The sequence below is a fragment of the Mustela lutreola genome, chromosome 12 (genome assembly GCF_030435805.1).
Source record: "Mustela lutreola isolate mMusLut2 chromosome 12, mMusLut2.pri, whole genome shotgun sequence".
NCBI classification, from domain to species: domain Eukaryota; kingdom Metazoa; phylum Chordata; class Mammalia; order Carnivora; family Mustelidae; genus Mustela; species Mustela lutreola.
The window spans coordinates 37388073-37412576 of NC_081301.1; the positions used below are offsets into that span (position 1 = coordinate 37388073).

The 24504-nt window shown below is 40.2% G+C and overlaps 2 protein-coding genes across 7 annotated transcripts in view; one reads left to right on the forward strand and one right to left on the reverse strand.

The window, feature by feature from the left end:
* The window catches only part of UBAP2 (ubiquitin associated protein 2), a 135449-nt gene that overhangs the window by 43570 nt on the left and 67375 nt on the right, over window positions 1-24504 (forward strand). For 4 of the 6 annotated variants that reach the window (XM_059142387.1, XM_059142385.1, XM_059142391.1 and 1 more), the window contains exons 3-6: window positions 10236-10313; window positions 13317-13427; window positions 21117-21270; window positions 23008-23085. In XM_059142387.1, the coding sequence (XP_058998370.1) occupies window positions 10236-10313; window positions 13317-13427; window positions 21117-21270; window positions 23008-23085 (421 nt within the window). Of the gene's footprint in view, window positions 1-8779; window positions 8870-10235; window positions 10314-13316; window positions 13428-21116; window positions 21271-23007; window positions 23086-24504 lie in introns of all 6 variants that reach the window. The other 2 variants (XM_059142390.1, XM_059142389.1) reach the window with 2 other exon arrangements.
* Window positions 1-24504, reverse strand: part of UBE2R2 (ubiquitin conjugating enzyme E2 R2) — a 254116-nt gene that overhangs the window by 41801 nt on the left and 187811 nt on the right. The gene's annotated exons all lie outside the window — the stretch shown is intronic.

The following is a 24504-nucleotide window of genomic DNA, read 5'->3' on the forward strand; positions in this document are numbered from 1 at the left end:
TTAGCCTTAAATTTTGCTTCTGTCAGTAGACTTACAACCTGCTCTTCAGTGCTTATTTCTAAATACATTTACCCCCATAGATAATTATTCACAACTGGTAACGAAAGATGACTTCTTTTTTTTTTTTTAAGATTCTATTTATTTATTTGACAGAGAGAGCAGGAGCACAAGCAGGGGGAGTGGCAGGGAGAGGGAGAAGCAGACTCCTTACTAAGCAGAGAGCCCAATGTGGGGTTTGATCCCAAGAGTCTGGGATCATGACCTGAGCCAAAGGCAGACGCGTAACTGACTGAGCCACCCAGGTGCCCAAAAGACTACTTCTTGTTGCAAAAATTTTGACTATATTACACCCTCCTTTTGTAGGTGAATGCTTATGAGGCTAATAATGAAACATTTTCATATCAAAGAAGAAATACAAGTTAGGAGTAATCATAGGTACAGCCCTGCTAATAATAAAATAAATATAAATTAAAACAACATTTTGTTGTTGTTTATCGAATTAGTCAAAATTGAAAGTTATTATATGGGGGAAAAAAGTGTAATCTTTTAGGGGTAACTTACTGGCTCAGTCAGTGGAGCATGTGATTCCTGATCTCAGTGTTGTAAGTTTGAGCTTTCAAGTTTGGATATAGAGAATATTTCAAAATAAAAAAAAATTTTTTTAAGTGCAATCTTTTAGGGGTGCCTAGATGGCTCAGCTCAGTCAGTTAAGCATCTGCTTTTGGGTCATGATCCCAGGGGGATCATAGTTCTGCCTTGGGTCATGATCCCAGGGTTCTGGTATGGAGCCCAGCATTGGGCTCTCCGGCTTAGCAGAGAGCCTGCTTCTCCCTCTTGCCCCTGCTTGTTCTCTTTCTCTCTCTGTTTCTATCTCAAATAAACAACATCTTTTAAGAAAATTAAAAAAAAAAAAAAAGTGTGATCTTTTAAAGAGTGCCAAATGAAATGTTGAGAATGTAAATTGTTTCTATCTCCCACCAAGTAGAGTCCTTGGGCTGATTTCCGGTGAATCAGAGTCTCCAGACTGTTCTCCCAAAGGTTGTTGTCACCATTAGTTTTCATGGTCTCTTTTGGGGCAGCTCATTTTATGTGATTAGATAAAAAACTGCCCGCTGAGCTGTGGGAAGGATTCTTAGACACTTAGATTCCTAATTTCCCTTTTTATAATAGTATGGTGAGAATTTCTCAAACAGTATGAATAACATTGTTAATGTTCATTTATCTCATCAATCTAAGACTATCTTTAGATTATGAGTAAAGTGGGTCTGTCACTTTACTAACTGAATTACTTAAGTCTCTTTGAACCTCACTTAAAAACAAAACCAAACCCAAAAAACATGCTTTGAGATTTATAGGAAAGAGTAGTATACATAATTCCTGAATCTCCTTTGTTCAAATCTCCCAGGTACTAACATTTTTACCATGTTTATATTTTCTCCTTTCTACAAAGAAGAAACTATATACAGATTGCCCCCTACAACCTTTTTAGAGTTACATACCACACCTGAATACTTCAGTATTTTTTTTTCCAAGGACATGCTATAGAACAATTATTTAAAAATCAGGAAATAAACTCATATAATCCACAGACTATGTTACTCTTTTCCCAGTTGTCTCAGTATTGTCCCTTTTAGCTAATTAAGTGCTTTTTCATACATTGTATTCAGATGTCTGTTCTCCAGTCATTTTTATTTTTTTTTATTTTTAAATTTTTTTTAAAGATTTTATTTACTTATTTGACAGAGATCACAGGTAGAGAGAGAGGCAGGCAGAGAGAGAGGAGGAAGCAGACTCCCCGCTGAGCAGAGAGCCTGATGCGGTACTCGATCCCAGGACCCTGAGATCATGACCTGAGCCGAAGGCAGAGGCTTTAACCCACTGAGCCACCCAGGCGCCCCCTCCAGTCATTTTTAATGTGGAACTTTCTTTCCTCTGTTTCATATCATTGAACTATTCAAAGAATATAGGCCAATTACTTTGTAGAATATCTATCAGCTTTAGTTTGTCTGAGATATTCCTCATGATTAGAATGGGGTTATAAGATTTATTTTATTATTTTTATTGCTTTTTAAAAGATTTTTTCTTTTATTTGGAGAGTGTGTGCACACAGGCAGGGGGAGGGGCAGAGGGAGAAACAGATTCTCCACTGAGCAAGGAGCCTGAGGCAAGACTTGTTCCCAGGATCAGGGGATCACGACCTGAGCTGAAGGGAGATGCTTAACCTACTGAGCCACCCAGGTGATCCAAAGATTTATTTATTTATTTATTTATTTATTTATTTTTTTTTTTTAAAGATTTTTATTTATTAATTTGACAGAGAGAAATCACAAGTAGACAGAGAGGGAGCCAGAGAGAGAGAGAGGGAAGCAGGCTCTCTGCCGAGCAGAGAGCCTGATGCGGGACTCGATCCCAGGACTCTGAGATCATGACCTGAGCCGAAGGCAGCGGCTTAACCCACTGAGCCACCCAGGCGCCCCAAAGATTTATTTTTTAAGAAGGAGATTGATTGTGCATGAGTTGGGGAAGGGACAGAGAGAGAGAATCTCAAGCCGACTCCCCTGCTTGAGTGGGGAGCCCGAACTGGGGATTGATCACATGACCTTGAGATTGCAACCTGAGCTGAAATCAAGAGTTGGGCTGCCCAACTGACTGAACTATCTGTCCTTCCCAGGTAATGCTTTTTTGGTAGAAATACCACAGAAGTGATTATCTTTTCTTTCTTTTTTTTTTTTAGATTTTATTTATTTGGCACACAGAGAGAGAAATCATAAGTAGGCAGAGAGGCAGGCAGAGAGAGGGGGGAAGCAGGCTCTCCGCCGAGGAGAGAGCCCAGTGTGGGGCTTGATCCCCAGGACCCTGAGATCATGACCCGAGCCGAAGGCAGAGGCCTAACCCACTAAGCCACCCAGGTGCCCTGTGATGATCTTTTCTTGATGCCTCATAACATGTTGTTCAGGACATAGATTTTTATTATGTTCTGATGGTCATTTTTATCATTTGTTTAAAGTGGAGTTTCTTTATTGTGTGAAGAGATAACTCCAGGTTTTTATTTTTATTAATTTATTTTTATTCTTTATTTATTAAAAGATTTTTAAAAAATTTTTTAATGATTTTATTCGTTTATTTGACAGAGATCACATGTAGGCAGAGAGGCAGGCAGAGAAAGAGGGGGAAGCAGGCTCCCTGCTGAGCGGAGAGCCCGATGTGGGGCTCGATCCCAGGACTCTGAGATCATAACCTGAGCCGAAGGCAGAGGCTTTAACTCACTGAACCACCCAGGTGCCCCTATTTATTAAAAAATTTAAAAAAAGATTTTACTTACTTATTTGACAGAGACAGACAGAGAGGGAACAGAAGCATTGGGACTTTGAGAGGGAGAAGCAGGCTTCCTGCCGAACAGGGAGCCTGATGTGGGGCTTGATCTCAGGATCCTGGGGTCATGACCTGAGCTGAAGGCAGACACTGTAACGACCAAGCCACCCAGGCGCCCCAATTTTTAAATTTTTTTAATTTTTATTTTTTTTAAAAGGTTTTGTTTATTTATTTGAGAGAGAGACAGTGAGAGAGAGCACGAGAGGGGAGAAGGTTAGAGGGAGCAGACTCTCAGTGGAGCAGGGAGCCTGATGTGGGACTCGATCCCAGGACTCTGGGATCATAACCTGAGCTGAAGGCAGTCACTTAACCACCTGAGCCACCCAGGTGCCCCAATTTTTTTATTTTTAAAAGATTTTATTTCTTTGTGTGAGAGACGGGGGATTGAAAAAGCACAAGGGGGAGGGGCAGCAAGAGAAGCGACTCCCCGCTGAACAGGGAGCTTGAGGCGGGACTCTGTCCCAGTATTCTAGGATCTTGACCTGGAGCTGAAGGCAGGCATGCTTAACCGACTGAGCCACCAAGGCACCCAGATCTCCAGGTTTTTAAAATGTGACATGAAGGGGCATCTGAGTGGCTCAGTTGGCTGAATGTCTGCCTTAGGCTTGGGTCATGGTCTTGGGGTCCCGGAATCCACAGCATCAGTCTTCCTGTTCAGCAGGGCTCCCTCCTCTGCCCCTTCCTGGGCTTGCGTGCTTTTTCCGTCCCTCTCTTTCAAATACAGAAATGGTTAAAAAAAAATGACGTGGAGCATAATGTTTTCCTTTTCAGGATGGTTGTAAGGAATTCGAAATGGTGTATGTTGTATTCAGGAAGCAGTAATATTTACTCATTTTATATTCCACCCAAGTTATGAAGTGATTATAATACTGTTTGAAATTATGTTGGAAAATGCCTGGCTCCTGATCAACTGAGACAGGACCCAAAATTACAGTATGAAAAAAACTGTTAAAACAAGAAAAAAAAATAGTAGACTATGTTAATAATGTTTCTCTTTGGGTGGTGAACATAACGATTTAAAAAAATTGTATTTCGTTATGTTTCCAAATTTTTGGGGTGGCAGATAAAACAGAAAAATATTTGGCTTCCATAGGAAAGTTGTCAAGACATTCTTCACTGTGAAAGTAGTTTAGCTCTGGAGAGCCTGGCTGGCTCAGTCACGAAGCATGTAACTCTTGATTCCCAGGTTGTGTGTTCAAGTCCTTTGGGGGTGTGGAGTTTACCTAAAACATCAGGAGAAAAAAATGAAAATAGCTTAGCCCATTAAAAGTCAAGTGAATGGAAGAGAGACTCAGAGGAAGAGATTAGTACATCTGCTTTTATTGGCAAGACTCTTTTTCAAGCTGACAGTTGGGTGGTGGATGTCACTAATAGTTGTTGTAGGGTAGGCTGCATTCACCTTGTTTAACTTCAAATTATCAGTTGATTTTGCTTTTTCCTTTGATTTTTCAAGTTGTACAGATTTCTTGACATTTCCCAGAGGTTGTCCTGGCAAGTTTCCTGTCTTGAATTTATGTTTGGGGTTTTCTTTATTTTTTTTTTAATTTATTTTAAAATTATTTTCTTAAAGATTTTATTTATTTGACAGAGAGAGATCACAAGTAGGCAGAGAAGCAGGCAGAGAGAGAGGGAAGTAAGCTCCCTGCTGAGCAGAGAGCCCGATGCGGGGCTCCATCCCAGGACCCTGAGATCATGACCTGAGCTGAAGGCAGTGGCTTAACCCACTGAGCCACCCAGGCACCCCTGTTTTTGTTTTTTTTTTTTAAGATTTTATTTATTTATTTGATAGGCAGAGAGGCAGGCAGAGAGAGAGAGAGAGGGGAGGAAGCAGGCTCCCCGCTGAGCAGAGAGCCCCATGCAGGGCTTGATCCCAGGATCCTGGGATTATCACCTGAGCCGAAGGCTTTAACCCACTGAGCCACCCAGGTGCTCCTGGAGTTTTCTTTATTGCATATTTAACGTAATTTCCTTGGCTAGGGTAGTCAACAAAAGTAAAAAATATTTAAAGTTCTGATGTAAAATGCTTTTTATTTCATTAATATGACAGGCTAGTATTAAAGTACTGTAGTTGTTAGAAAGCTGTTAAGTCCATCAGGTCTGCTTCCAAAGTTAAGTTTAAGATTTTTTTTTGTTTTTATGCTCAATGCCTTTTTAAAAGATTTTATTTATTTATTGTTATTTATTATTTATTTATTCATTATCATCATTTATTTATTTATTTATTTTTAAAAGATTTTATTTATTTATTTGAGAGAGATTTATTGAGAGAGATCACAAGCAGGCATAGAGGCAGGCAGAGAGAGAGGAGGAAGCAGGCTCCCTGCTGAGCAGAGAGTCTGATGTGGGGCTCGATCCCAGGACTCCCGAGTTCATGACCTGAGCCGAAGGCAGCGGCTTAACCCGCTGAGCCACCCAGGCGCCCCAAGATTTTATTTATTTTAGAGAGAGAGCATGAGCAGGGGAAGGTTGTTCTGAGGGGGGGGAGGAGAGAAGCAGCAGACCCCTCTACCCTGAGATCATGACCTGAGCCAAAGTCAGACCTTTAACCAACTGAGCCACCCAGTTGCCCCACGCACACTGCCTTTTAGTTTTGAGACCGAAGATAGCTTTATTCGCTAGGTAGGTTTTGTGTGTGTGTGTGTGTGTGTATTTTCATTGGTTATTGGGGTATTGCCTTACTCCTTATTGTTTTTCTTATAATAACTTTGTATGGGATTTGACCTTTATTTTTCTGTCGCTCATTTTTTTTTTTTTTAAGATTTAATTTATTTATCTGACAGAGATCACAAGTAGGCAAAGGCAGGCAGAGGGTGAGGGGAAAGCAGGCTCCCCGCCAATCAGAGAGCCTGATGCCGGGCTCGATCTTAGTACCTGGGTGCCCCTCTGTCGCTCATTGTTATATGCAGTGAGTTTTCCTTTGTACTTTCAGATGGCAACGTGGTTCTGAGTGGCTTTTCTAATTTCAGAGAGTTTCTTTAATGTGTAATTATGTTGGCTTACTTTCTGATATTTCCTGACCTCACCCCTCCCCCAGTGCGGATCTTGTTTACTTCCGTTTATATGTGGTTTAATTTTGATTCTGCTAGTCATTTTCTCTTAATGAGAGCCCTAGATGGTTAGTTTCAAGAGTTGATAATGGTGGGGCACCTGGGTGGCTCAGCAGGTTAAGCATCCCACTCTTGATCTTGGCTCAGGTCATGATCTTAGGGTCCTGGGAGATATACTATATCTGTGGATGGTTTTTCTTTACATGTTTGTATTTGGAGGCTTGTGAGGGTTACTGTGTCATCTATTTTTATTATTATTATTATTTTTTAAACATTTTATTTATTTATTTGACAGAGATCCCAAGTAGGCAGAGAGGCAGGCAGAGAGAGAGAGAAGAGGAAGCAGGCTCCCTGTGGAACAGACAGCCCGATGTGGGGCTCGATCCCAGGACCCTGGGATCATGACGTGAGCCGAAGGCAGAGGCTTTAACCCACTGAGCCACCCAGGCCCCCAGTCATCTAGTTTTATGATAATATTGTTGTCCATGGGATTTTGGTTTTGCTCTAAAGTTGAAGGAGTAGTTTAAAGAACTCTTTCTTACATACTCTTAATGAGTTTTTTTTTTTTAAGGTTTTATTTATTTATTTGATAGAGAGAAAGAGATCACAAGCAGGCAGGCAGAGAGAAGTGGGGAAGCAGGCTCCCTGCCAAGCAGAGAACCCGATATGGTGCTCGATCCCAGTACCCTGAGATCATGACCTGAGCCAAAGGCAGAGGCTTAACCCTCGGAGCCACCCAGATGTCCCTCCTAATGAAATTTTTAACATGGTGCCACTTTTACTCTTTTATTTTTTTCTATATTTTATATCTGTGTACACATGTACATTGTATGCATGTATTAATATATACATTATTTTTAGTTATTTCAGTATTCAATTATTTCATTGTCAGTTTCTCTGGTAGTGTCCCTTGTAGCATAGCATGTTTCCCCATTCTTTTTTTTTTTTTTTTTTTTAAAGATTTTATTTATTTATTTGACAGAGAGAGATCACAAGTAGGCAGAGAGGCAGGCAGAGAGAGAGAGCAGGAAGCAGGCTCCCTGCTGAGCAGAGAGCCGGAAGCGGGACTCGATCCCAGGACTCTGAGATCATGACCTGAGCTGAAGGCAGCGGCTTAACCCACTGAGCCACCCAGGCGCCCTGTTTCCCCATTCTAGTATAGTATCAGCACATACCCCTTTTGTTTGACACGTATCTTTAGTCTAGTTAACTCTTAGCCTTTGTCTTCCAAAATTCTGGCAATTTAGAAAAAAGAAATAAGCCAGTTTTAATGTAAAATATTCTTCAGGCCTTCTGGGTTCCTCAGTCAGTTAAAAATCCAACTCTTGGTTTTTGGCTCAGGTCGGTGGGATCAAGCCCAGTAGGGAGTCTGCTTGTCTCTCACTGCTCCTCCCCCTGCTCATATGCTTGCACTCTTTCTCTCAAATAAATGAATAATTTTTAAAAAATACATTTTATCTATTTGACAGAGATCACAAATAGGTAGAGAGGCAGGCAGAAAAAGAGCAGGCTCCCTGCTGAGCAGAAAGCCGGATGTGGGGCTCAATCCCAGGACCCTGGGATCATGATCTGAGCCAAAGGTAGAGGCTTAACCCCCTGAGCCACCTAGGCACCCCTAAATGGATAATTCTTTTTTTTTTTTTTTTTTTAAAGATTTTTATTTATTTATTTATTTAATAGAGATCACAAGTAGACAGAGAGGAAGGCAGAGAGAGAGGAGGAAGCAGGCTTCCCGCCGAGCAGAGAGCCCGACGCAGGACTCCATCCTAGGATCCTGAGACCATGACCTGAGCCAAAGGCAGAGACTTTAACCCACTGAGCCACCCAGGCACCCCTAAATGGATAATTCTTAATTACAAACAAACAAACAAAAACTTCAATGTGAATTTGATTTTTCCTCATGATTAGATTTAGGTTATAGAATTCTGATTGGAATACCACACAGAGGACTTTTGAGTATTTCTCAGATTATGGTGGGTGGAGTTGTGTCATATCTATCTGCCCCTCACTGAAGATATTGATTCATTCAGTCCAGACTTCTTGTATTTCCTCTGATTTATTAACTGTGTTTCACCTAGCAGCTAAAAAATAATCATGTGGGGACACTTTGAGACCATGTGCAAGTAGTATGTTCCTCATGCAACTTTCCCCTTAGAATTAGCTTTTATTAATGATTACTGACTTAACTAATCTTTACTATCTTACCACATGAAGCTTTTCTAGCTTGGTATTGTTTTTTGTCAATGTAATATTACTAAGTATATGTTAAAAAGATTACCCTTAGTTAGTGACTTTAGAAATAAAAATTAGACTAGACACCATTTTTCACTGATTAAATTGGAATTTTTTTTTTTTTTAAGTTGGAAAGATTTTGAGGAAACAGGCTGTTTTATTCTGCTGGTGGAGAATAAATCTTTGTAGCCGGTGTGCAGAGAATTTTTGAACAGATGGTATGAAATGTTTTTCTTTCTTTTTTCCTTTTTTTAAATTTAGATTCAGTTAGCCAACATATAGTACATCATAGATTTTGTACATCATTAGATGTACAAAACATTTTTCTAGATACTTCTTTAGTCAGTAGTTTCACATCTTTATATTTATTGCAAGAAATCTATCATGGGTATGTGTACAAATTTAGTTATAAGAGTAGATCTTTTGTAGTGTTTGAGCAGAAAAATTATTCATTATTAGCTCCTGGATTTTTTTTCATTCTCTGTGCTCATTCATAAATTTAAATGGTTCAACTTTTAAAATATTTATGTTGGGAGTTAGTAAAGGTTTTTGTTAACAAGGGTAATATTTTTACTTTATTATTATTATCATCATTAAAGTTTTTATTTATTTGAGACAGAGAAAGTGAGGGAACGTGAATGGAGAGGGATGGGGAGAGGGAGGGGAAGATGGCAGCTCTCTGCTGAGCTGGGAGCCCGACTCAGGGCTCCATCTCTGGCTCCTGGGATCAGGATCTGAGCTGAAGGCAGACACTTAACTGATTTAGCCTCCCAGGTGCTTCAAGGGTAATATTTTTATTTCAGTAAATTTTTAGAGTAATTTTAGGTTCATTGGAAAGTTGCATGGAAATAGTACAGAGTTCCTATATGCATGCTCCTCAGTTTCCTGTTATCATAATCAAGGTACCTTTGTCAAAACTAACAAACCAAATTGGTATATTACTAAATAGCACACAGAATTAATTAGTTAATTTAAAGATTTTATTTATTACTTGGGAGAGGGAGCATGAGTAGAGTGAGGGGCAGAGGGAGAAGCAGATCTCTGTTGAGCAGGTTTATGCTAAGCATGACCTGAGCCGAAGGTAGTTGCCTAACCAACTGAGCCACCCAGGCACCCCTAAAAATAGTATTTATTTAGTAAAATACAGCATTTGCTCTTCAGAACTGACCAGGATATCTTAAAAAGAGTTGACAGCAGTGTTTTTTTTTTGTTTTTTTTGACAGAGATGCTGGTTCTAAGCCTGTGTCCTAGCAGTCTCCACTGTTTACTGTTCTTCTAATTTTCTGTGGTTCTTATTTACTCCATTTCCTCAAGGCAAAGAACATTTAAATGAGTCACATGGCCAGTTAAGGTGAATAATTACTAGGTCATTTGGCCAAAGGAATGGGACCCTTATGCCGTTTAATTTGATGTTTATTTGGCTTATGGAAGCAGGTTGTAAACATTTGAGAGCTCTAAACAGTGGTTTTTGTTATCATAGCACTGTAGTGCTTGAGCTTTTTATCTTTTTGCAGGAGATTTTTGGCATCTAACTTGTATTTTAGGTGCTGAGATCTTTTTAATAATTCTGTGTGTACTTTTCAGGCAACAGCTGAACAGATGCGTCTTGCTCAAGTGATCTTTGATAAAAATGATTCAGAATTTGAAGCTAAAGTTAAACAGGTATGTTTGTGGCAAAGGATACTATTTTGGTAGTAGAATCATCCTAGTTACTAAAATGTTACCAACAATGATCTACACATTGTGGAGAAGCACATTGACCTTGTCTGTACCTGGGTATAGAACGTAGGTCAAATATTTGGCTAGTTCTCAGAAAGTCTTGTTTAATGTTAAGAACCAAATTGCTGGGGCGCCTGGGTGACTCAGTGGGTTAAAACCTCTGCCTTCGGCTCAGGTCATGATCCCAGGGTCCTGGGATTGACCCCCACATAGGGCTCTCTGCTCAACAGGGAGCCTGCTTCCTCCTCTCTCTGCCTGCCTCTCTGCCTACTTGTGATCTCTGTCTATCAAATAAATAAATAAAATCTTAAAAAAAAAAAAAAAAAAAAAGAACCAAATTACTTTCTCCAAAATTGGTGATGATGAATCCAAACATATGCTGGAAAAATATAACATTAAATTTTAGTTTGATGTCTTCATATACAACTTTAAGGAGAGTCATTTTTGGTAATAAAAATCTCAAAATCTTATTTCCTGATAAGGCTGCTTTTCCTTTCAAGATTCTAGAAATCAAGCTATATAACCCTTATCTCGGTCCCGACCTTGGTAGAGGTCTACAAGTCATTGCTGGAATGACTGTCCCACAGTGAACTTGTTACTGAGAGTTAGCTGGAAAAGGAAAGAAACCTTGGTTCTTTTCACTGCTACTGTAAAGAATTACAGAGCAGCAGAATGAAAGCGAACAGAGTTTTATTAAAGTACGTCCCAAGAGAGAAGCAGGCTAGTCAAGAGAAATGATGGCTTTGGAAACTTGGTAGTGTGGCCTTTTCTTTTGGGCAGCTCTAGAGTTGCAACAGTTGAGTGACAGGCCTTGGATTATATAATCATTAGCCAGCCAGCATGTTCTTTCCCAAATTGTATTTAAAATGCCTGCATGGGGTAGCAAACTGCAACATTATTTCTATTTTAGAGATATTAGGTCAAATAAGGACAAGCTACTTCTTTCTGCACAAGTGTAACTAGCACAACAAATTTAGCTCTTACTCCTGCCCAGGATGTTGTAACGACAAACCCATTGCTAGATGGGTAGAAGGGGGTGGTCCCAGTCTGTCTTCATTTGGCGCTCTCCATCTTGATATCTAAGGTCCATCATCCTATTGCTCATGCCTAGCTTGCTGCCTAACTTCCCTTTACTGTGTAAACTCTTTGTTAATACTTACAATTGCTGTCATTAGACTAATGGTAGTAATTTTAGAAGGCCACAAAAAGAATTTATTAAAAACGATAGCACTTATTTTCCGGAATGAGATTTATGTACAGTTTGAGACATAATTCTACATATCATCTTGTCTTTCATCTGACTAGTATAGCAGATACACAAAAAGGAATACTGGTCCAGGAGCTCAGAGTTTTATGGTTAAACTTTAGTTTGCTCTCTTGCTATTCCAGTCACTGGGGGGTAATTTTGATATTTAATGTCCATCTTATCACTTGTATACTATAGGTGTTGGGTTAATAGAGACACTGATAAAAACTGACACTAGTTGATGCCCAAAGACCAAAGGACTGGAAAGCTGTAAAGGTGTAGAACTTTCACCGTGCAATGGCAGGGAAGAAAGCAGAGAGAGTGGTACAGTGCAAAGAGTTCTATTCATGAGATCAGGATACCTGGATTCCACATAGGTCTTCCTGTTAATTAGTTTTTTGACCACAGAGAAATCACTTCAGATGTTGGTGTCAAACTACTTTGAATAGGTGGTACACACTAAAACAGTTAAATGTGTGTAAAACACAAGAGATACTTAAATCATACATTTGTTTGCTGGTAATTGAGAAACCTGTATATTGTATCTAATTTGTGATTGTACTTGTGATGAAAATGTTAAATAACTTAATCTCTCCTTTTTTCTTTTTTTTTTTTTTTTTTTTTTTTTTTTTTTTTTTTTAAGATTTTATTTATTTATTTGACAGAGAGAAATCACAAGTACACTGAGAGGCAGGCAGAGAGAGAGAGAAGGAAGCAGGCTCCCTGCTGAGCAGAGAGCCCGATGCGGGACTCGATCCCAGGACCCTGAGATCATGACCTGAGCCGAAGGCAGCGGCTTTACCCACTGAGCCACCCAGGCGCCCCTCCTTTTTTCTTTTTTTAAGATTATATTTATTTGACACAGAGAGAGAGATCACAAGTAGACAGAGAGGCAGGCAGAGAGACAGGGGGAAGCAGTCTCCCTGCTGAGCAGGGAGCCCGATATGGGGCTCAATCCCAGGACCCTGAGACCATGACCTGAGCTGAAGGCAGAGGCTTAACCCACTGAGCCACCCAGGCACCCCTTAATCTCTCTTGGTAAAGAGAATGTGCCAAGGGGCTTTCTTTGATTACTTCAAATGTAGCACCCTGTTGAAGCTGCTTGCACAAGTACTATGTCTAGGAGTGAGTTTGTGATAGCTGTAGAATTGCACTTGTGAGACCTTTGGGTTTTGTCACTGAACTATGTTTATGGAGTCTTTTTTTTTTTTTTAAATATGGAGTTTTCTAATCCAAGCAGTGATAAACCACATAGGGAATGTTTTCTTTGTATAACATAGTTGGACTAGATGTTCTGTTATGGTGGCCATGTATACTTTGAGTAGTTCAGAATTTTGGGAATCCTAGGCCATTGAACTAAGTTGGAGTAGTCAGAGCTGATCCTGAGTATGCTGAGAATGTCTCTCTCTCTCTCTCTCTCTATATATATATATATATTTTGTGTACTGCTCATTAATAATCTGATACTTAGTCTTCTTGGAGGAGAGTTGATTTGTTGTTTGACTCTCTGTATTGATGAAAAGACAAGTGATGGTCACAAAAAGCAGGTAAATGTTCTTGCATTATAAGCTCAGGTCTGGAAGGAGGTCATGTTCATGAGGAAGGATTGTGTAATTTCTGTTTTTAAATAGAAGAATCTTAAAATTGGTATCAAGTGCCATTTTAGGGTCTCCTTAACCATTTTCTTATAATTTGAACAGCTTATGGAAGTGACGGGGAAAAATCAGGATGAATGCATAGTGGCCCTACATGACTGTAATGGAGATGTGAACAAAGCTATCAATATATTGCTGGAAGGGAATTCAGACACGGTAAGAATTATTAATAAATACTGTTAACTGATTTGTAGTGCTAAGATTTATCCTGGGATCAAGACCTGCATCAGGCTCTCTGCTCAGCCGGGAGCCTGCTTCCCTTCCTCTCTCTCTGCCTGTCTCTCTGCCTACTTGTGATCTCTGTCTGTCAAATAAATAAATAAAATCTTTAAAAAAAAAAACTTCTCTTGCCTTCACTGCTCCTGTTTCTTCATCTCAGTTGTCATCTCTTATTACTCCTTACATCTCTAGACTAAACGAAAACCAGAGTTTGCTGTATATCTGTTTATGTGTGAATGTTCTGTAGACACATTTTCATGACCATTTGACAGATAAAATAAGAAAGAAAGGTATTGTTGTTTTAAGCTTAGTAAATTTTGAGGACTGTGCAGGCACACTAAAGCTTGTCCCTTTTATTTTAGGAAGGATACAGCTAAAGCCGCACAAGGCAGTGTCAGCCCTAATCTCTTGATTCTCCATGGAGATTACACTATCTTGTCTTGTCTCTTTTCTTTTCTTTTCATTTCCTTTTGTTTCTTTTCTTTTCTTTTTTTTCCCCTTTCCCTCCCTTTTCCTTTCCCCCTCCCCTCCCCTTTTCTTTTCTTAGATTTTATTTATGAGAGAGAGAGAAAGAAAGTGAAGGGAGGGGTAGAGAAGGAGAAGGGGGATCCCCGCTCAAGGCTCAGTTGTAGGACTGGGGTATCATGACCTGTGCTGAAGGCAGCTGCTTAAACCAACTGAGCTATCCAGGCATGCTGCGCAGTGTTTCATTTCTATTTCCTTTCAAAATTAATTAATTAATTAATTAGAGAGAATGAGCATGAGCAAGGAGAGGGGTGAAGGGATGGGGAGAGGCAGACTCCCCGCCCAGCAGGGATCCCAATGCCAGGCTTGATCCCAGGACACTGGGATCATGACCTGAGTCAAAGGTAGATGCTAACCTGCTTAAAGCAGCCAGGTGACCCTTATTTGTATTTTCAGATCACCGTTTCAAAACAGATTAAAACAAATAATGATTCTCCTTTATTTATTTATTTATTAAAAAAAATTTTTTTTAAAGATTTTATTTATTTATTCGACAGAGAGAGATCACAAGTAGGCAGAGAGAGAGAGAGAGGAGGAAGCAGGCTCCCTGCTGAGCAGAGAGCCTGATGTGGGACTCGATCCCAGGACCCTGAGATCATGACCCGAGCCAAAGGCAGCGGCTTAACCCACTGAGCCACCCAGGCGCCCAATGATTCTCCTTTAGATGGGCTATAAGGATGAACATAACCAACATGCCTTCCTTGTCACTCTTTGGGTTTAATCAGGTTCTCGTTTTTATTTTTTATTACTTTTTATTTTTTTAAAAGCTTTTATTTATTTATTTGACAGAGATCTCAAGTAGGCAAAGAGGCAGGCGGTGGGGGGCCGGGAAGCAGGCTCCCCGCTGAGCAGAGATCCCACCGTGGGGCTCGATTCCAGGAACCTGGGATCATGACCTGAGCCTAAGGCAGAGGCCTCAACCCACTGAGCCACCCAGGCACCCCAAGGTTCTCGTTTTTAAGGATAAGGTTGTATTAGGGGCAGGCTATATAAAAATGGACTGATGTGACCAGCTCAGTAGTAAAATGAATATATTTAATATGAAGTAAGCAGAATGAGTAATGTAAGAATAAGATGTTTGGGATAGTATTTCACTATCTGAGTATAGCAGTATCTATGGGTAAAATTCCATGCAAGATGAGACTAGTCTATCAGTTTGTTGGGTAAATACATTATGTTAAGTGTCAAAATAAATGAAATTTTTAATAGTTTTTGTTTGCTGATAATTAGCTTATATTTTCTGGTTTTCATAAAATATGAGGAATATGTTTACTTTTTTTGTTTTTAAAGATTTTATTTATTTATTTGACAGAGAGAGAGACAGCAAGAGAGGGAGCATAAGCCATGGGAGAGGGAGAAGCAGACTCCCACTGAACAGGGAGCCTGATACAGGGCTCCATCTCAGGACCCTGGGATCATGACCTGGGCCAAAGGCAGACACTTAACGACTGAACCGCCCAGGTGCCCTGGGAATTTGTTAACCTGATTGCTAATCGATGCAGTATAGAATGGCTCTCAGTTTTGTTTCTTTGTGTTTGTCTTGTTTTTGTAGAGAGGGAGAGAGATAGAGGGGGAGACAGAATTTTTTTTTTTAAGATTTTTGTTTATTTGTCAGAGAGAGATAAAGAGCACGAGCAGGCAGAGAGGCAGGTAGAGGCAGAGGGAGAAGCAGCTCCCTGCTGAGCAAGGAGCCGGATGCGGGACTCGATCCCAGGACTGAGATCACGACCTGAGCCAAAGGCAGACGCTTAACCGACTGAGCCACCCAGGCCTCCCGGGAGACAGAATCTTAAGCAGGCTGCATACCAATGCAGAACCTGACTCAGGGCTCTATTTCACAACCCTGAGATAATTACCCAAGCCAAAGAGTTGGACACTTGGGGTGCTTGGGTGGCTCAGTGGGTTAAGCCTCTGCCTTGGACTAAGGTCATGATCTCAGGGTCCTAGCATTAAGCCCTGCATCAGGTTCTCTGCTCAGCGGGGAGCCTGTCCCCCATCCCCACCCCGCCCCCGACCTGTCTCTCTGTCAAATAAATAAATAAAATATTTAAAAAAAAAAAAGAGTTGAACACTTAACTGACTGAGCCACCCAGGCATCCCTAAACTACCTCCTTTATACATATTTTATATATATATATAATCGCTGTGAATAAATGAAATATTGCCAAATTGTTTATTGGAGGGCCTATTTCTTTTTATATGTTTAAGGTAAGTCAGGATACTACTTTGTGTTGTCTTTCCTTTAGCTAACTTAATTCTTTCTCTGGTAGGGTGTTGAATTTTCAAGTCCCCCCCCCCCCCCACCTTTTTTTTTTTTTTTTTTTTTTTTAAGATTTTATTTATGTATTTGACAAATCACAGGCAGAGAGGCAGGGAGAGAATGGGGGTGAAGCAGGCTCACCTGCCGAGCAGAGAGCCCGATGTAGGGCTTGATCTCAGGACCCTGAGATCATGATCTGAGCCGAAGGCAGAGGCTTAACCCACTGAGCCACCCAGGTGCCCGTGAATTTTCAAGTCTTTTTTTTTTTTTTTTTTAAGATTTTTAAAATTTATTTGTCAGAGAGAGAGAGCGTGAACACAGGCAGACAGAATGGCAGGCAGAGGCAGAGGGAGACGCAGACTCCCTGCCGAGCAAGGAGCCTGATGCGGGACTTAATCCCAGGACGCTGGGATCATGACCTGAGCCGAAGGCAGCTGCTTAACCAACTGAGCCACCCAGGCGTCCCTCAAGTCTTAAATAAATGTCCAGTTCTCTGTGTTTTATTGAGTTTTAACTTCTCATACTCCTTTGGGACTGAATTCAAAGGAGGTAGTTCTGGGTTGAACGGTAAAGAACATATCTTTGGTTACGCTGAGTGTGGAAATCACATAGTGAGGTTGGATCTAGTTTGGTTTCTTCTTAGATCAGAAAAGAGCAAATTAGGGCACGAATAACCTCAACACAAAAGGCGTATACTCGTTGAGAGATGAGAAGGCTGTGGTAGAAATGGAGAGCCAGAGTGAAAGTTCTTTTTAAATTCTGGTTTGTTTAGGATCATTCTTCCATTGTGTTTGTCTTGTTGCCTACCTGATTGCTGTCTCTAGGAGCCATGGCTAACCAGTTGTAAGGAATACCTACCTTCCCCTGGCTAGTATAGAGTTTATTGGAGTGGAGGTGCTAGACAAAATAAACACGGTAGGGTTGCTAAGAGCAAGAACATTTAAAATAAACCATGAAAGCAAACAAATCTTGTCCTGTTGACTAACCTTATTTTGTGCCAGGATCTTCTGAAACAAAATAACTATTATTTTAAAGATTTTATTTATTTATTTAAGGGAGAGAGGGAACGAGAGAGAGGGACAAGCAGGGGAGGGACAGACGGAGAGGAAGAAGCAGGCTGCTGCCGAGAGGGAACCAGATGCACGGTTCACTCCAAGGAACCTAGGATCATGACCTGATCCAAATACAGTTGCCTGACCAGGCACCCCTGAAACAAAATTATTACTTTGGTGGGGGGGGGTAGGTTGAATTGTCCCTGATAATTTTTTTCCTTTTTTGAAAGATTTTATTCATTTATTTGATAGAGAGATTACAAATACGCAGAGAGGCAGCCGGGGTGGGGGTGGGAGAGCAGGCTCCCTCTGAGCAGAGAGCCTGATGCGGGGCTTGATCCCAGAACCCTGAGATTGTTACCTGAGCTGATGGCAGAGGTTTAACCCACTGAGCCACCCAGTCTACCCTGTCCCTGATAATTTTAAGAATGAGTTTGTCTTTCTCTGTTCAAGGAACTGTTACAAAGTAAAACATTCAGCATGATCATAAGTACTGATAAACCTCTTATTTCATTATAATGCTGTTTTGAGTGACAATCATTATGAAATATCAGTCTCTTGCATTAATTTACTTTTTTTTTTTTTTTTTTTTTGAGTAACTTATTTGTGTTGTGTAGATTTTTAATTAGTTGGCCTGGAAAGCTACTTTTCTGATTACTAAATGTAGTGTTTGGGAGGACCATTCTTCCTTTCAGAGTTTCTTCAGACCTATTCTACAGGTAGCCAAGTACAGATAACAAAGGTCATCAGAAGTTTCGTTCATGTTGAAAGCTTGTGTGCATGCTCACAGACTGTTGTGCTAAGTGTGCGATACTCTCTTAAACATTTACAGTGGCATTAGACCAATTGCCCCTTAAGTTTGCTCTCCTTACTTTCCCCCACAAATAAGTTCTTGTCAGTCTTAGTAGATTTCACAAGCCCAAGACTTACTTGTGGCCATCCTTGGGTTAATGAAATGGGCTAAGATGTTTTTCTCAAATGTTTCACATACAGGGGCACCTGGGTGGCTCAGTTGGTTAAGAATCTGCCTTTGGACAGGTCATTTTCCCGGAGTTCCGGCACTGAGCCCCTCCATCGGGCTTCCTGCTTAGCAGGGAGTCTGCTTCTCCCTCTGCTGTTCATCCTGCTTGTGCTTGCGTGGGCGCTTGCTCTCTCTCACAAATAGGTAAATCTTTAAAAAAAAAAAAAAAGACAATGGAAATTGTATACATATTCACCTGTGCTGACTCTACTATGTGTAATTTTTCTAGGTCTTCTAGAATTTACTTTTTGTCATATTAACCTAAGAGGACAGGATTCTGTCTTGCATAGGTGTCTTGTTTATTCATATTAGCAAGCATATTGAGTTCATACAATTATTTCTCTGGAATGAACAAGCTTTATTGTTTTCTCTAATTAAAAAAGCAGTGCAGAGGGATGCCTGGGTGCCTCAGTCAGTTGAGCAGATCTGTCTTTGACTCAGGTCATGATATCAGGGTTCTCGGATCGAGCTCTACATTGGGCTCTGTGCTTGGTGGGGCATCTGCTTCTCCCTCTCCCTCTGTGTGCATGCGTGATCTGTCTCTCAGATAAATCTTAAAATTACTACCAGTATGGAATGATAAATTAAACAGCATCCTCATTTAGATAACTAGTCCTTTTTTCAGTATATATATATATGTGGGCTTTTCTTTGAACTAACAAATATAATCCTATTTTATACACTGTTGTTAGCTTGCTATACTTACATCGTGGATCTCTTTCTGTGTACACCTGGGTAACCTTTTTTTTTTTCCCTAAAGATTTTATTTATTTGAGAGAGAGTGTGCATGCATGCATGAGAGCATGAGTAGAAGGGAGAAGCAGGAGAGGGAAAAGGAGAGAGGGAGAAGCCCAGTGCTGGCTCCATTCCAGGGCCCAGGGTCCCAGGATCATGACCTGAGCTAATGGCACATTGTTGACCTATTGAGCCACCAATTGAGGCACCCACCCCCACCTGGATAGCTCTAAGTGGCTACGTACTGCTCCCTTTGTGCATGTTTTAGAGTATAATCTCTTAAGGTAGACATTTGGAGAATCCCCCCCATCCTTCATTCTAATGATTGTCTGTATATAAAAGCTTGCACAATTATAAATTTAATAGAGTTGCTTGGCTAAAAGCTGTGAACTAACTAACGTTTGGTTATTATTCCTGGGTAGACTTGTAGGAAGATTAGATTAGATGGGTATTTACCAGAAGTGAATATGCCAGATTATTCTGCATAACTGCCAATTGCTGATTTTTAAAAAATATTGATCAAAGCTTATAGTTGGAAAATAACTTGTTTTAATTTTTATTTTTTCACATCTTACGATTTTCTTTTTCTTTCTTTTTTTTTTTTTTTTTTTTAAAGATTTTATTTATTCATCAGAGAGAGAGAGAGGGAGAGCGAGCGAGCACAGGCAGACAGAGTGGCAGGCAGAGGCAGAGGGAGAAGCAGGCTCCCTGCCGAGCAAGGAGCCCGATGTGGGACTCGATCCCAGGACGCTGGGATCATGACCTGAGCCGAAGGCAGCGGCTCAACCAACTGAGCCACCCAGGCGCCCCACATCTTACGATTTTATCTGTAACTAAATACAGGGGTTCAGTAGAGGTTTGTAGATGTCAAAAAAATTCTTGCCACAAGAGTGTTCTAAATCTGGCCTCCACTGTTTTGAATGTAATTCAGCTAATGTTTCTTTAATTTTAGTTTATTAGTTTCTAGTGCTTATGTTGATTTGGATATACAATATTAGAAATTTCCTTTTGTTCCTAAGATTTTTTTTAAGCTTAAAATAGTTCTTGCTCTTATTTTGGTATTGAATCACTTCAAATCTCTTGTGAAATGAGGTAGATGATGACAAAGTAAACAGAAACAAATGTGCCAGTTTGGGGATTTCTCAGTAATGTAACTTTATTGGTATCCTAATACCACTTATTTTTACAAGGACGAAGTGTTCTTTTCTCAGCAATTTATATATAATTTTATATATGATAAATTGATTTCAATTACCATTAGAGGAGAAGCAGCAAAGGGAGGTTATATAAGTTATTTTGACTTCTTATTAGAAACACGTCTTTTTATTTATTTGACAGCGAGAGAGGGAACACAAGCAGAGTAGAGGGAGAAGCAGGCTTCCTGCTGAGCAGGGGACCCCCCCCCCCCCCCCCCCCCCGGCCATGCGGGGTTGATCCCAGGAGCCTGAGATCATGACCTGAGGCGAAGGCAGATGCTTAATGACTGAGCCATGCAGGTGCCCTGGAAACACATCTTTGTGGTTGAAATTTTGGGTACTTAGTTTAAAAAAAATGAAACCAAACCCAAATTTATTTGCCTACCTTTAAATTTTTTTAGATTGTTAACTTTGGTTAACTGAATGGAGCAAGTTATTCCTGAGGTTTTAGGAAAGCATTTCAATGTAATTTTGTATTCTTTGAGCTAACTTACTTATTCATAGATTTAAGGCAGTTGCTTAGGTGGAGGTGGCATAGTCTTGGGAAAATGACCTTTATTTTTAAATCAGCATAGGAAAAGGCTCTGGTGGAACAACATACAGTGTGTTGTTAATTCAGTTAGTTGCTGTACTCTTTTGTGCTGTGTATGGCAACAGGAGCTTAGCAAGAGGTTTGCTGTCTTTTTCATCAGAAAGTAGAAAGATACGGATAAGAATTAAAATGGTAGGAAAATGAGCTGCAGGGCATGGGTTATTAGGTCTAGAAGGTATATGCACATATCCTTGATAATTGTATACACTTTGAATGACAACTCTGGCCACTCTTGTTTTTGGTAGACTTCATGGGAGACTGTAGGGGGAAAGAAGAAGAATTTTGGAAAAGAAAGTTCAGAAAACAAAGAGAATAGAGAGAAGAGAAGTGAGAGAGAAATAAATCGTGGACGTGGAAACAACAACCGGAAAGGAAGAGGTAGCAATCGTGGGAGAGAGTGTAAGTACATTTCTCCTCAAAATTTTTTTTATGAACATTTTTATGCACACTGAAAAGCTGAAAGGGTAGTGCAACGAATGCCCATAAATCTAGTTCCTCAATGCAGTATTTGTTATTGTAGGTAACACTTAATAATGAGCTAACTGAATAGTTTATTAGAACTGTAACTGATGCAATTTCATATTAGCATTTACCTGGGGTGTAGATAGTGAATTGTGTCTTAAGACTGCCTTCTGTTATGTATCAAGCATACCCTCTAATTTTATTTATTTATTTTTTATTTATTTATTTTTATTTTATTTTTAAAGATTTTATTTATCAGAGAGAGAGGGAGAGAGAGCGAGCACAGGCAGACAGAATGGCAGGCAGAGGCAGAGGGAGAAGCAGGCTCCCTGCTGAGCAAGGAGCCCGATGTGGGACTCGATCCCAGGACGCTGGGATCATGACCTGAGCCGAAGGCAGCTGCTTAACCAACTGAGCCACCCAGGTGTCCCTACCCTCTAATTTTATTTTTTTTTTTTTTTTTTTTTTTTTTTTAAAATGATTTTTTTTATTTATTTATTTGAGGGAGAGAGAGAGCGAGCATGAGAGGAGAGAGATCAGCGGGAGAAGCAGACTCCCTGCTGAGCAGGGAGTCTGATGTGGGACTCGATCCCAGGACTCCAGGATCATGACCTGAGCCGAAGGCAGTCGCTTAACCAACTGAGCCACCCAGGCGCCCGACCCTCTAATTTTAAAGTGAGGTTTTTACTCACTGATAGATAATGCTGTTTATTCTTCCCACTTAATGGATACTCATTGTAATAGGTAAGGATTAACTAATCCTTAAGAGGGAGATTGTCAAATAGGGAAGATTTTTCTCAGTCCTTTAATTTGACCCATATTTTGGCATCATTACCTATATACTACCTTCTGGGCAGACATACTGTCTTAGGGACTTTTGCTAGTTTATTTATTCCACAGATGTTTACTGGGTACCTACTATGTGGCAGGTACTCTAATAGAGCAATGAATAAAACAAATCTTTGCTTTCCCGAAACTTTTAATGAAGGTAGAATGAGATGTGACAATAAGAAAGAAGTAATATGATATTTTAATGTTATATGTGGAAATTATGCTGTGGGGAAAAACAGAGGCAGCAAGATGGTGATTTTAGGGAGAACTTTGGCAAATTTAAATGGAGTGGCCGTGGCAGTTAGGCCCTTAGAGAGATGAGGAGACCAAGCTGTGCTCAGAATTTAGGTATTATATGGAGTCATTAATGCCAGTGTAGGGGTGAGGAGAAGACAAGACTCTGCTGTCATGTACTGGATAGCATCTTAGGAAAACCTATCTCCCACACTAATTTTTTCAGCAACTCATTATTTCCTTGGTATTGCTGTTTTGCTGCTCTAGGCCTTTCCAGGCTTTGAACCTAACTAGTGAGCCAGTTTTGTTGTGTATTACACATAGCTGCAGAACAAATGTTTTTTGAAGCAAACTTGCTTTAGGGAAGGGCAAGTCCAACTAGAAGGAAGAAAAAAGTGGTACCTAGTTTTAATTTCCTTACAGAATTTTCATCTACAAATTAAGCGAGATGTGCTGTCAGATTTTGAGTCACTTTTATTTGGTTTTGTTTTTACTGTTTTCTGATCCCTCTCGTTAAGTTTTAGCCTTTTTTAAAAATAGCCTTTTTGTCCTTGCCTTTGATAGCTCTTAAACACAATGATGTACAAGAGGTGCTCTTTTCTTCCGTAGTTAGAGGCGAGGAGAATGGTATTGATTGCAGTCAAGGGGACAAGCCTTCAGACCGTGGCAAGCGAGCTCGTGGCAGAGGTAAGACAGAATAAGGGGGAAGGAGATGCCTGTGATTGGAAGGAGGAGGCAGGCTGTTGGTGTACATACTTCATCAAGGCCTGGCAGTGTGCTCTGGGAGAAGAACTGATCTGCAGTCTTTGCATTTGTTCACTGATGGCTATGAATGAAATGTTTGGGTTTATGTAATTTTGAGAAAACTTACTGGTTGGTTTCACCCAAACTGAGAAAGGCCTTTTAATGATTAACTTAAAACTTGAAGCTCTGGTCAAATAGTCATTAAATTCTTCGCTGTTGGACTTTAATAGTTGTGTTTTATCCATATGATACTGGCTTTAAAATGAAAAGTATTTGCCCATTCATTAGCTCTTTCTTATCCCCCAGTATTTTTTATTAGTGATCATTTTTTAACATTTATGAACTTGGGATGTCATTAAGCCACTTTAATAATATAATTTCATGTACTTCAGAGTTGTGACTGAATTTTCTCGGGTCATAAAATCAAGATACTCAGATGTAATATACAGATCCTGCTTTGGTTCAGTGGATTAGCTACCTTAACTTTCTGTTTGATCCATTTTATTTCATTTTTCTTTTTAAGATTTTATTTTTAAGTGATCTCTGCACCTAATGTGGGGCTTGAACGCACAACCCCAAAGAACAGGAGTCTCAGGCTTTACAGACCAAGCCAGCCAGGCGCCTCTCTTATTATCATTATTATTATTTTAAAGATTTTATTTACCTATTTGACAGAGAGAGGGAGAGAGAGAGAGAGAGATCACAAGTAAGCAGACAGGCAGGCAGAGGGGGAGGAGGAAGTAGGTTCCCCTCTGAGCAGAGAGCCCGGTGCAGGGCTCAAACCCAGGATCCTGAGATCATGACCTGAGCTGAAGGCAGAGGCTTAACCCACTGAGCCACCCAGGGTGCCCCTCTTTGATGTATTATTAAATGCAGTTGTGTCTGCTCTCTGCAGAACAGTTCATAGTGGCAGAATTTTTTTTACCAGCAATATTATTATTTTTAAAGATTTTATTTATTTATTTGAGGGGGAAGCAGGCTCCCTGCTGAACAGAAAGCCAGATACGGGTCTCGATCCCAGGACCCTGAGCTCATGGCCTGAGCTGAAGGCAGAGGCTTAACCTGCTGAGCCACCCAGGCGCCCTTTACTAGCAATATTATTAAGCATAGAAATAATGCAGGCACTGTATGTTAATTACCTAAAATTAAAATTAAAAAAAGAACATAGGCAGTATGCATACTACCGACTCCATTGGCTGTTCATTCATTCAACTATCATTTACTAAAATACTACAAATGCCAAAGGTAAAACATTATTCAGAGATTAGAGAAGGCAAACCTATGCACTGATTTGCCAGGCAGAGGCAAAATAATATTAGAATTACCTACTTGACAGAGAGGGAGAGAGTGGGTGAGTATACA